Source organism: Pseudochaenichthys georgianus, chromosome 21, assembly GCF_902827115.2.
Source record: "Pseudochaenichthys georgianus chromosome 21, fPseGeo1.2, whole genome shotgun sequence".
Lineage (NCBI taxonomy): Eukaryota > Metazoa > Chordata > Actinopteri > Perciformes > Channichthyidae > Pseudochaenichthys > Pseudochaenichthys georgianus.
The window spans coordinates 9,337,669-9,349,851 of record NC_047523.1 but is presented as its reverse complement, the minus strand read 5'-3'; the positions used below and the strand labels follow the sequence as shown (position 1 = coordinate 9,349,851).

Sequence of the window (12,183 nt, the reverse complement as noted above, 5' to 3'; positions counted from 1 at the left end):
GTTGAAATATGTTGATGGTTAGTAATGTGTTCTGTCTGGGCAGTTGACGTTTGTTGGGGATTACCAAATTCTGACTGGATAGTTGGCATCTGTATTGGGCTATGTAGCCCTTTTGACTGGACAGATAGACTGACTGATCCAACAGCTGCAGTTTGTAGAACATTACAGCACTCATCTGTTCGGACAGCTGTCGGCTTGGAATTATCAAGCTCTTCAGACGGGGCTTTTGCATGCTGAAGATAGTAAATGAAATCCTCACCTTGTGATTCTGTGGGCTTATTAGTGTGATGGTGTGTGTCAGATTGTGTTATTGGTGGCTTTGCAGAGTTACAGAAAGCTGGAGATGTTCTTGGATTGCCGTAGAGCTCCTTTGACTGTTTAGTCGTATTCCTGTCAGTCATATATTCATATTTTGACTGAGAAGTTGGTATATGCCTGGAATGTTCTTCATTTGTCTGTGTATCTCCTCTCTCGTCCCAGCTACCAGAATTGCATGTTGAGGACATGCAGTCAACTTCAACAGGATAGGCCTCTTCATTGGACTTCTTTTCTTGGTCAGAAGAGTGCCTTGGCGATGTAGCTATAAGCATTGTGATGTACACAGAGAAAGGTTTTCATTGGTTGATGGTCTCAATACTTCTTCTCATAACAGAATTTTACAGCAGTGTTGGTTAGAATGGAGTTATGGGATAATTCATTGCAAAGACAAACAAGAAGATCGACCAGGTTTGGTCTGAGATTGAGTTCCCATGTTTCCCCTTTCAATCGACTCCTAAAACTGGTATACCACCAGTATGTTTACTAAGGTCTTAAAAACCTAAACAGTTAATTTACTTTTTTGTCTTAGATAAGAGTTCGTTGTCATTGCAACGGTGAGATGTTCGGGCAGCAATGTGAATGAGAGGATCTGGTGATGAATAAGACAAAGATGAACTTAAGAGAGGTTAGCTGCTTGTTCAAGCAAAGATGGCTGTTAAAATGAAGAATTAATTGACAAACAAAACACATGTTAGTATGAAGAGCAGCTACTCAGCTATTTAACACCCACATGTTTGATTAACAGCCAATCACTGCATGACATGACATGAGATCTGGATTCAATATGAAAAAAGCACTTTTCTAAAGGAAAAAAGATGCAGATGCCTCAAATGATGGAACAATAAAATACACCACTTTTGTTAGTGGTATTTATGTACTGGGTTAAGATGGATGACTGATGTTGAAATATATCAAATCACCTTTGACTTCCACAGTGTATTGGGCAGAGGCATCAGCTATCTCACCAATCTCGTCACCATAGTGACACTGCTCTGCTGTTTGGACAAAGCCAAAAAGAAAACAATGAGCTGGGTGATAGCTTCACGTATGTCACCAAATAATTGATTCTGAATTGTGCAGGTACCATGTGGAACACCACCGTTCAAGTGAACATTGAACTGTGCATCAGCAGATATTTCACAACCAAACCTCCCCCCACCAGACAAGTCATGTAACTGGAGGGGCACTGTTTGGCTGTCTTTCTGTGATTCACAGTCAGCATCACTTTTTGGGTAGATCTGGGTTCCATCTTTGAACCAACAGGCTTTGGCAATGGGATCAGAAATCTCAAATTGTTGAACAATTTGGCCGTCCACTTCAGCAGCCTCTGTCTTCTCAACATCTGGATCAAGCAGATATGTCGGAGGTGACACTACAGACAATCATTTGAGGGATAATTTCAGTGTACATCATTCTAGATGTTAAAAACGTGACTTCAAAGTGATATTGTCAAATCTTTCCCAGATATTAGCACTGCATTCAAACATAGGACAAACAAAAAGCTACACACAGAGTTAGTCATAACTAAAATTGAAAATCACCTTGATTGTTTACTATTAATTGGGCAACATCATCTGCTGTTGCACAGTAGTATGTTCCAGAGTTTGAAGGATGAGTTGGTTCAATAACAAGGGTCTTCTTGATGCCTCCCATTTCTAAATCAGGCTCATTTTTAGAATCATGTTCTTTGTCCCTCTGCCAAGACTCCAGGAAAGCCGTTTCTGAGGTTTCACATGTTGGTTCGGATGGGCTGGTTGCTTCAAGTGACTGTGTCTCCACAACATCTGGTGAGGGCGCCAACCGCAACGTTGGAGCTGAAGATGATTATTCATATTATAATTGACAGTGCATATTAACACTGATAAAGAAAGGGGTTATAGGTTCAGCTTTCCCAAACAGGGAAGCAAAGTGTCAAGGAATACAGAGATATGTTCATTTTGTCAGTAGCAGTTAATTTAACCATGTGTTAAGAAACTGTTACAACTTCACACAAAACACTACAAAACACAGACAGACAGACAGACAGACAGACAGACAGACAGACAGACATGCATTTAGTAAGTGTCAGGTGCATCTAGTCATCAAAACGCTCTATGATTTGCATTAAGATTGAATCAATTTAAATTAAAATCACCTTTGATATCCACAGTGAAGTGAAAAGTGTCATCACAGGTTTCACAGCTGTATAGCCCTGAGTGCAATAACTCAGCAGATGGGATAATGAGTTTCCTCAATGTGCCTTTACTCTGTATATCCCAATCATTTTGCAAGGAGAGTTTTACACCATCTTTATACCAGCAGACGGGCACAGTAGAGTCTGCAACCTCACATTCCAGCTCCAAATGTTTGCCCGCTTCAAGTGACTTGGTTCTCTCAACGTCAAAGATAGTAGAGTACGTCACTGGTATAGCTAGCATTGGGAATTCAGGACAGCTAAATAAAATCAAGACTGGGGAAATACCTTGCAAAAATGTGACTGCTGAGCAGAACAAAAGGGGATTTGGAGACTTAATTCAGAGTATAGCAGTCACAAAACAAATGATTAAAACTAAAAATGACCTAGTCCATTAACAGTTCTTTAAGGTTATGTGCACAAAACAGTATTTCAAACCACATACAGTACAAGCGGGATAATTAATTGCATCTAGAAAAAAGAATGTGGGGTTATAATATTAACGCACAAGATAAAAAGTGTAAAGTCACCTTTGATCTCCACTTGAAACTCCATGGTATCATCCTTTGTGGTGCATCTGTACACACCGGAGTTGCTCAGCTCTGCAGACTGAACAACTAATGTTCTTGTGTTGCCCTCTGACTGGATTTCTAATCCAGAGTTTGAAATGAGCTGAGTTTCATCCTTGTACCAGCAAACATGGGCCTCAGGATCCGACACCACACACTGGAGTACAATAGGGCAGCCTGCTTCGATCGACCTCGTCCTCATTTCTTCGGGAATTGCTGAGAACTTCACAGGTGGAGCTATAGATATGTTTAGATCTTAAGTCAACCTTATATCAACCTCATGACAGCCATTAAGACTATTCATACTAATATATTTGATAACTAAATTTCTAACATGCTGTAATGCAGTCAAAAAAAGGCGACAGCTTAGCTGCACTTGTAATGAGTGTTATGAAGAAAGACAATAGACAACATACAAAAGGGAATCGGAGTTAGTTGCTTTTGCTAAGGATGAGCCTGTTACTGTTTTACATTGCTTGAGGTACAACAAATCACCTTTGATGTCCACACTGAACAAGATGGTGTCACCCTTTGTTTTGCAGCAGTATAATCCAGAATGGAACAATTCTGCTGAATGGACAATCAGTTTTCTTGCCAAGCCTTCAGTTAGAATATCTACTCCAGTTTGAGGATGGAGCTTTGACCCATCTTTGTACCAGTGCACCTGGGCAGAAGGATCTGAGAGCTCACAGCTTAAAACAATAGGGTAGCCGATTTCAATGGTTTTGTTCTTCTCACCATCTGGAACTGCTGAAAACCTCACAGGTGGGGCTATGGATATTTACATATTTCAATGGTTCATTCCGTTGTAAATGCCATACCATTTGATACATCTGACTTAAAAGAAGACTAAATAATTGTTTTCAATAAGAAACGAAAATGGGCATACAAATAAAGATGGTAAGTGAAAGACACCAGCATTGTAAAAAAATCTCATTCCACTCACCCTCTACTTCCACATTGAATCTGATGACGTCATCAATGGCATCACAGCAATACACTCCCGAATGTGAGAATTCTGCTGATTGGATGACAATTCTTCTCATGGTACCCTCGGATTGGATATGCAGACCCTCCATTGTTTGTAATTCCACCCCATTCTTGTACCAGTGGACTGGAACGGCAGGGTCTGACAGCTCACAGTAGAGCACAATGGGGTTTCCAATTTCTACAAATTTGTTTCGATCCATTTCTGACATTAGTGAAAACTTGACAAGTGGAGCTGCAAATGTTTAAAAAAACAATGACGTTTTGAGTCTTGTTATTTAGGACAATTAACAGAATGATACAGTACTTTAGTTTCGTTTCACATAGTTGATGCCAAACAATGTTTTCACATTTTTCAAAAGAAAAAACGGAATACATCTGAGGTGTTGCATAATACATACTTATGAACAAATGATGACAATGACCCATACATACCTTGAATGTACAATGCAGCAGAATCCCGAATGCTATAGGCAATAAATGTGATCTCAGCTCCATTGTCTGTATCACGTACTCCTCGAATGCGAAGAGATTGGTGTGTTCGTGAACGACGCATGGAATATCGTTCATCTTCCGGAAGCTGAGAGCCATTTAAGAACCATGTCCCGATTACTGAAGCAGAGAGCTCAATAGAGAAGAGGGCATCTTGTCCCTCGGGCACCAAGGCATCCTGTAAGGGAGCTTGGATTCTGGCAACTGGAACTGGAAAGAGAATCATGTTTATACATGATTTTAGCAAGCAATATCAATAAACAATGTGATGAATTCACTTAAGCAATTACCCAAATGAACAGCTCTAGGGAATTCCGCAGTGTTACTCCTCCCATATTTGTTTACACTGCAGATGCGAAATCGATAATCGGCTTCACATGGTACACTGTCACCAAGGATCTCCACAGAGGTTGCAGAGTCAGTGGTCAGGCACTGTAACCACTCCTGTGAACCAGTGCCCACTTCCTGTCGATCAAGTACATATCCAGATGGAGGGTTCTTTCGGGAGCCTTGAGCAGGAACCCATGAGAGAAGAGCTGCATTGGCACGCTCTGTGTTGATCTGCACACTCACTGGACAACTGGGTGGGCAATGTCTTGCCTCTGAAAAAGAAGAAAACCCATGCTACATCAATGTCTTCTTGGAATGGAATAACTGATGAATGTTGATTAATACCAAAACTAATTAATCAATCTAAATATTTGTTTTGCAAATACTGTATTTGGAATTTTGTAATACCCTACCTTTCACTCTTAGCTGAGAGGATGTCTTGGATCTGCCTACAAGGAAAGTCACAAGGCCAGAGTCTTGGGGCATTGTATTGACAAAAACCAGGATGTGAGTTCGACCAAAGGACTTAAGGATGGTCTTATGTGTCTCACGTAGCTCTAGGGCATCTTTGTACCAATGTATGTCCATTTCTTCATTCTCCACTTCAACACAAAAGGCAGCATTTTCGCCTTCCAATACATCCACTTTTCTTGGAAGCTTGCGCAAAATTGTCCCTGCAAGAAAACACGTAGAAAGTGAGTGACTTCTTAGCATATTAACATATATAGGATATTGGTTACACTACAAACAAAACAACAATATACTGTATGTCATTTGACCGTCGGAACAACACATCGTCGGGACATCATTTTTAAGTGATTCCCAAAATCATCTTGAATCGGCATTGTTAAAAACAACTTTAAATAGTTAATATAAAGTGACCTTCATTATCATGGTTAAATAAGAAACTACTGTGTTAGGGTTCAGGAATGATTTTGGTCATAGTTAAAAGAAACACTGTTGACATGTCTTTTGACATGTCTAACAACTTTAATCTCCTCTACTTCGCTGCACAGTTTCTCACTTGAACATACACATTTGTTGTTTGCTAAACAACTGATGCCGTCATTTTTCTTGGAAGAAGAGTCATAATTGACTTGGACCTTTTTAAGATAGTGTTTGCTAAATGGCACTGTTTAAAACAAGCATTAAATGTAACACCAAACACACAATGAGTGGTTCCCCAAGTTACCTGACAAAAATTAAGACACAGACTTTATGTTCTCTGCCAATCAGAGCCGTCCCGACCCATTAAGCGACATAAGCGGCTGCTTAGGGCCCCGCAGCCACTAAGGGGCCCCCTAGCAAAAAAATTAAAAATGAAAAAAAAAAAAATCTCAGTACACCGTCGCCGTGATAAGTATGTTTAATTAATTTTGTTAATATGCCTAGATTGCCTACTCTCAAAGTGATGTAATATATTATTGAGTCAATAATATAATACATTAACCGTGCTTTACCTGAACATGACACTAGAGAGGACGGCAGGATTGTAATTTCCCGTGTTCAGTGAATGCAACAGAGGCAAGACCACAACCTGAGAGTTGAATGGAAATAATGTCTTATTGGCTGACAGGTACCTATCCTGTGAGCTGTGACAATGTTTAAAATAAACTGTCAGTCGGACTCAGTGTTTTTGAAGATGGCATAAGAACACTTTTTCTTAAAAAATACGAAAATTCTCAAGTGGTGTCTCACACAACAACCACAGAGCCACCACTTGAGCCAGGTAAACAAGGTATGCAAATGTCAGTAAACTTCCAAGTGATGCGAACATGTAAGCAAAGAATAAATTACAGCTACGTTGACGTAACTTTGAATCGTGGGGGTAAGCTAAACCGTTAACAAGTAGCTATAGCTAGCCAGATATATTAAATAAACACTTTGTCATACAATCTAAATGTAATGTTTTTTAGCGTTACCTGGTGATTTCAAAGAAAGCTCTCTGGGAAATGTTGACTTACTGTTCGACATGAAGCTAGAAGCTACCTTACAGAACACAGTTGATCCTGAGTCCTGTCAGTTAAAGTGTTTCATAGCTAGCTTAGCTAAGCATCAACCTAGCACTGAAATATATGGATGTTATGTGACAGTATTTTTGAGAAAAAGTCAGCTGAAATGGTGGCATAGTTGCCACTGCTTTACATGTCGACAGCATGTTTGAACGTATTTGCAGCAGTAAATGTGGCTGTTTGGCCACTGACGTTGCCATAACAACGCCTGAATTTAAATGTGCAACCTCTTTTTGTGACAGATTTTTGCAAGAAATTATAATTCTTCTGAATGATATTCCTATTGACAGCTAGTTTCTATGTGAACATTATGAGATGGACAGCCAGAGAGAATAAATGAAAAACAGTTATGAAATACTATATGACAAAACAAGAAAACAGCTTGAAAGGGGAGTGATTTGTAAAATATCCATAAAGAAAAATCTGTTTACAGTTCTGTTTCATATGGGTGTTGAGAGATGTATCCATAGATCTCTTAATGTTGCTCTCAAAGTGCACCAGATTGATGCTTTTAACTTCAATATTTAAAAAAAAAATCTTCCCGCGGGAGCTTGCCCCCGGACACCCCTATAGGAGGTGAGGACCCCCTAGACGGGGTTAGGTCCACGTTGTTTACATGCTTATTTATACAATATGTGTGCTTATGCTAACATCATAAGACAAAAGTTGGTTCCGTGTTGTGTGTAGTGAGAATGCGCTTGAGTGAGGGGGGCCCCCAAGCCAAAGCTCGTTTAGGGCCCCCAAAAGTCTAGGGCCGGCCCTGCTGCCAATACAATTTTCATCTTAAAATATGTACTTTGTCTCTTAGGTGCAAGACCAGCTAGGAGGGGGGAGATAAAAGGAATAAAACTGGATAACTGGAGGGTAGTGCAGGTTTTTTGTCCCATACGTAACTGATAAACTTTGTTTCTGATCATCCTAAGAATACATGTAACTGTCTCCTAAAAACAATATCGTAAAGTACCACAGTTATTTGATTTTATCAACCTGATTTACCTTTTACTGCTACCTCTGCAATGCTTCTGCCCCCATCTGGCATCTCACAGAGGTAGATCCCATCATCGTCAACATCAATGTCACGAATAGTTAGTCGCCGTTTTGTTCCCCACTCCTCCATTCCATATTTGGCCCCTGGCTGCAGTCGTCTATCCTCCAGATACCATGTGATGGAAACAGAGTCCTCTGGAACTTCACACTCGAGAACAGCCAAATCTCGTTCCCATACTTCTAGATCAATGAGAGGCTGCTTAAACCTCACAGGCGGCTCTGTCAACAAAAAGGAGGAAACAAACTTTTGAATAGGCTTATATCACATCTCCTAATTACAAATGTGAAAAAAAAGGAAATCTAGTTTAAGATGTTCCTATTTACTTCTAATCATAAAGACACATTAGTGTTACTTGATCTTTATAAATTCCTCAGGTAAGACGACCCTCCGAAAACACAGCTCATCATCTATGCGCTTTTAGTTCAGTGTAAATTGAAATATATTTGGGAGTAAATTCCAATGAACACAATTGGCAAAATCATGAGAGAAGTGGCTCATTTAGTTGAGGAATGATAAGGTCATTAACACATAGGGTGTTAGATAGGAAATAAAGTGTTTGTCACCGACACCACCAGACGGTACCAGACAGTTGTAAACAGAATGTGGACTGTATTTAGTAGTCTGTGTGGAAAGCGCTACATTATCTCAGTGATTTAGTCCAATCAAACACATAGACAATAAATACATTGCCTTCAAATCTACTCACTAACCACCACTGATATCCTTTCCCAATATTAAAGTGTATGTCTGACTGACACAGTACAATACTCTCTGTTGGTGCCATGAGTTTGGACTTCTCTGGCCATGTGAGAAACATGATCCCCTTCCCAAAGACTTCGATCACACCCCTTGCAAAAGCTAAGTGGCATTGCAGACATCATACTGCCTTTGGAATCCACCTCAAGCTGATGAACTTTGCCTGTTTAGATCTGCATTTTTTTTGTGTGGCTCAACTGGATGACAATACCAGCCATATACTTCACATTTCTCTTATCAATATCAGTAGAAAAAAATAGCAGTTTTTTAAAGCATCACATTACCGCCATAAAACATTTTGAGCGTTTCCTTTTGCCTTCTCTGTCTGGCCCTACCCCAATAAATGATCTCAGAGTACATCTTTGGAGATATCTCACTGACATCATTCTAGCATCACATGGATAGAAATCTGATCCAAGAACACACCACACCCTCCCTCACTCCTTTACTCATGCAGCTTTTAAGTTTGCCTACATTAAAAAAGATTCTAACTTAATGAAAATGATCTTGACTTACCCTTTACAGAGAGATGTACGGCACTGAGGGTTTGCCCGGCAGTATTTGATGCAGCACAAACATAAACTCCATTATCCTTCTGCTTGCAGTACAGAACCTTAAGTGTGAAGTATCCTTCTCTGTCCTCGTATAACAAATAACGCCTTCCAGACAGTATCAGTCTGCCGTCTTTCCTCCAAATGATTTCTGGTTTGGGTTTCCCAGTCACAAAGCAGCGAAATTTGGCATGTTTACCCTCTGTCACTGCAAACATTTTGACTTTAGTTGACATTGTGTCGTCTTTGAGCCGGTTTGGCAATTGTCTCCTCTGTTTTCCTTGGTGAGTTTTCCAGTGGCCATTTGTGTAGCTATTTCGATTTCCCTCGTCCTCATGTGCTGGGCCTGCATCAACCAGCAACACAGCTCCTGCCAACGCTTCTCCAAACTCATTCCTGGCTTTGCACGTATATACACCACCGTCTGGAGCGCGAGTCTTAAAGATCTTGAGCTGGAACCATCCACCGTCCTGGAAGCCCACACTGAAATGTGTGCTTTCAAATATTTCATTGAGTTTTCTCCCATCCTTTTCCCAGACAACGTCTGGTCGTGGGTTTCCCCAGAGCTTACAAGAGAAAACGGCATCTTCCCCACGGCCGGCGCGAGTGGAAAGGGGCTTGATGAGGAATCGTGGCTTATTTTCCTCTCGTAACTCCAACTCTTGTGCTTCACCTTCCACCTTTAATGTGGCCGCTGCATATGTTTCCCCAATGCTGTTCTTTGCTTTGCATATGTACTGACCACTATCCTCTATGGTTACAGCTGAAATGATGAGATTGTAAACATTTCCGTCCTCAAATATCCTGTATCGCCCCTGTGGTTCAATCTTTTCATTGTTTCTCTCCCAGATGACTGCAGGCCTTGGATCACCACCAATTTGACACTTTAGGACTGCGTCAGTTCCAGTTTGGACCACAACAGGTCTTGGATAGGCGAAGAAACGCGGTGCACCGCCAAATACATCCATTTCTACTTTGTTGTCAGCTTTACTACGCCTTTAGCAGTCCAGGAGAGTAATAGGTGGTAGTTATTCTCTGGGGGAAGACGGTCCAACTTTTGCACTGCAAATTTCTAAAAAAAAAAGAAATAACAGATGGGTTACTTTAATATCGAAGGGCTCATGAGATTTAAATGAGAAAATGTAAACAATAAAACTAAATTGTAATTTGTTTTAGAAATGTAACTATAATTCAATGGTATGATTAATCGGATAAAGTATGCAATACAGTTATACTTTGAGACTTCCTGTATAAAGAAAATTAACCCTAATGGACAACCCCTCAGCCTCCTTTACGAGCATCTGTTTCAGCGCAAACGGATGGTATGAATATTAGGGCTAATTGAATTAGGTCTGTCTGCATGAGAGAAAAACATAGGCGAGCAGTGAGAGGGGGGAAAGCCTAGTCCTCTTGCAACAGCAGCCACAACACATAGCAAGTACAGCTGGTGCTGTATTTCAATGGGAAAGTGCTTAATATAGTATGCCCTAAATAAAGACCTGCGATGGAGTGTGTGTCAGGTATCACAAAGAAGGTTCTGAAACCCGCGTGCTCACACAAACATAGGCCGAAATGACAGTCTACCACCCCAGAGGCCTTGTAGCCAAAATATGTTGAGCATATGTCACTGTTAAAATGATCTTAATTTAAAAAATATTAAAATGTTAAATTCAAAGATACATTTCTTTAAAAGACCCCTAATCACATTTATGTTGGCAGCTATTTCTCTCCTCATATTTAAAAAAATAAATATAATTTAGAAAATCCTACTGTCAGGTAAGAAGGCTTCCTGTTGACTATTGTGTAATCTCAATTTGAAAGTTTCCTTGGAGAGCCTCTCAACTTGGAAAAATATAAGTAAACTGAGTTTTAGTGTTTTAGGACAGACCCCCTAGAGTGTTGTAACGTAGTCCTCTTGGAGGCAGGTAACAAGGATTCAATTCTTTAAAAATGTAATCTTAGGATGTTTATGAAGCCACTTAATTGTTCATGGTATACTATTAAATTAAGTTTATTTTGAAGGATATTTTTCACTGAAACAATATATTAATGTTCATTTGTTAATAAAATACGATTCTCATTCAAGTGAAACCACCCTACTCTTGGTCAAATAAATACTGGAAAATTGAAAAATAGTTTCTTGTATTATTGACAATTTTAAAGAACTGTCATATCATCTTTATGTGTTATGCATGCAGACTCAAAATGAATAAAGCTATTATTTCTTTATAGTTTGTTCAGCTTACCCTAAACGTTGTAGGTATGTACAATATAGGTAACATTGAATTTAATATAGTATTGATTAACCTAACACCGTTTGTTAACTTAAAAATTGAACTGAATATTGAAAACATTGTTTATCAATCTTGAATATTATATTCATCTTAATTCGATCTTTACAATTGCTACTTAAAAACAGTTTTTCACAGAGCAAAAGGTTTAATTAGCACAGTTTGGACATTGTGTTGAAAGTGTCTTCAATATTCCCTCCGGAGGTTTAAAGAGAGGAGATTAACCCCTGTGTTTACTTGTCTGATTTAATTGGAATGACCTCTGCCCCTTGTGAAGCTGTGCCGTGTATCCCTCACATGACCTACCTAGCTTCAGTCGCCGGGAACGAACGTCAACATACATTCCTCACTTGCAATCTCTCTTCTAGGTAAGAAGCAATGCCACCTTTCTCCTGAAGGTTGAGTAATGTCCCAAGTTGACTTCAGATTCAGAAACATGCTCTCCTCAAGGGTCCCAAGTTGTACTCCAGGTCATCTTCATCGACGTGTGCCAGTAGGAGGAACAGAAAAGAAACCTTCAGTATACACACAAGCTTCCTGTTGAACAACTTCAGTGTTCCCCCAATCTCTGTCGTTGAAGCCTTAGACACCCCAAGTGTCATTGTTCATGGAATACCGTTAAATGCTTTTGCAGCTGCTGCTGTCCCCTAAAAATA

General features: G+C 39.9%; 1 protein-coding gene across 4 annotated transcripts in view; it reads right to left on the bottom strand.

Moving 5' to 3' along the window:
* obsl1b (obscurin like cytoskeletal adaptor 1b) overlaps positions 1-12,183 on the bottom strand; it is a 48,491-nt gene extending 36,308 nt beyond the window's left edge. Inside the window, exons 1-13 of one of the 4 annotated variants that reach the window (XM_034109525.1) lie at positions 11,834-12,183; positions 9,202-10,308; positions 7,878-8,147; positions 5,283-5,543; positions 4,830-5,141; positions 4,483-4,749; positions 4,007-4,282; positions 3,556-3,831; positions 3,022-3,297; positions 2,453-2,728; positions 1,860-2,132; positions 1,403-1,690; positions 1,239-1,313 (exon numbers count right to left, since the gene is read on the bottom strand). In XM_034109525.1, the coding sequence (XP_033965416.1) occupies positions 1,239-1,313; positions 1,403-1,690; positions 1,860-2,132; positions 2,453-2,728; positions 3,022-3,297; positions 3,556-3,831; positions 4,007-4,282; positions 4,483-4,749; positions 4,830-5,141; positions 5,283-5,543; positions 7,878-8,147; positions 9,202-10,204 (3,853 nt within the window). In that variant the 5' untranslated portion in view covers positions 10,205-10,308; positions 11,834-12,183. The remainder of the gene's footprint in view (positions 1-1,238; positions 1,314-1,402; positions 1,691-1,859; positions 2,133-2,452; positions 2,729-3,021; positions 3,298-3,555; positions 3,832-4,006; positions 4,283-4,482; positions 4,750-4,829; positions 5,142-5,282; positions 5,544-7,877; positions 8,148-9,201; positions 10,309-11,833) is intronic. The other 3 variants (XM_034109526.1, XM_034109527.1, XM_034109528.1) reach the window with 3 other exon arrangements.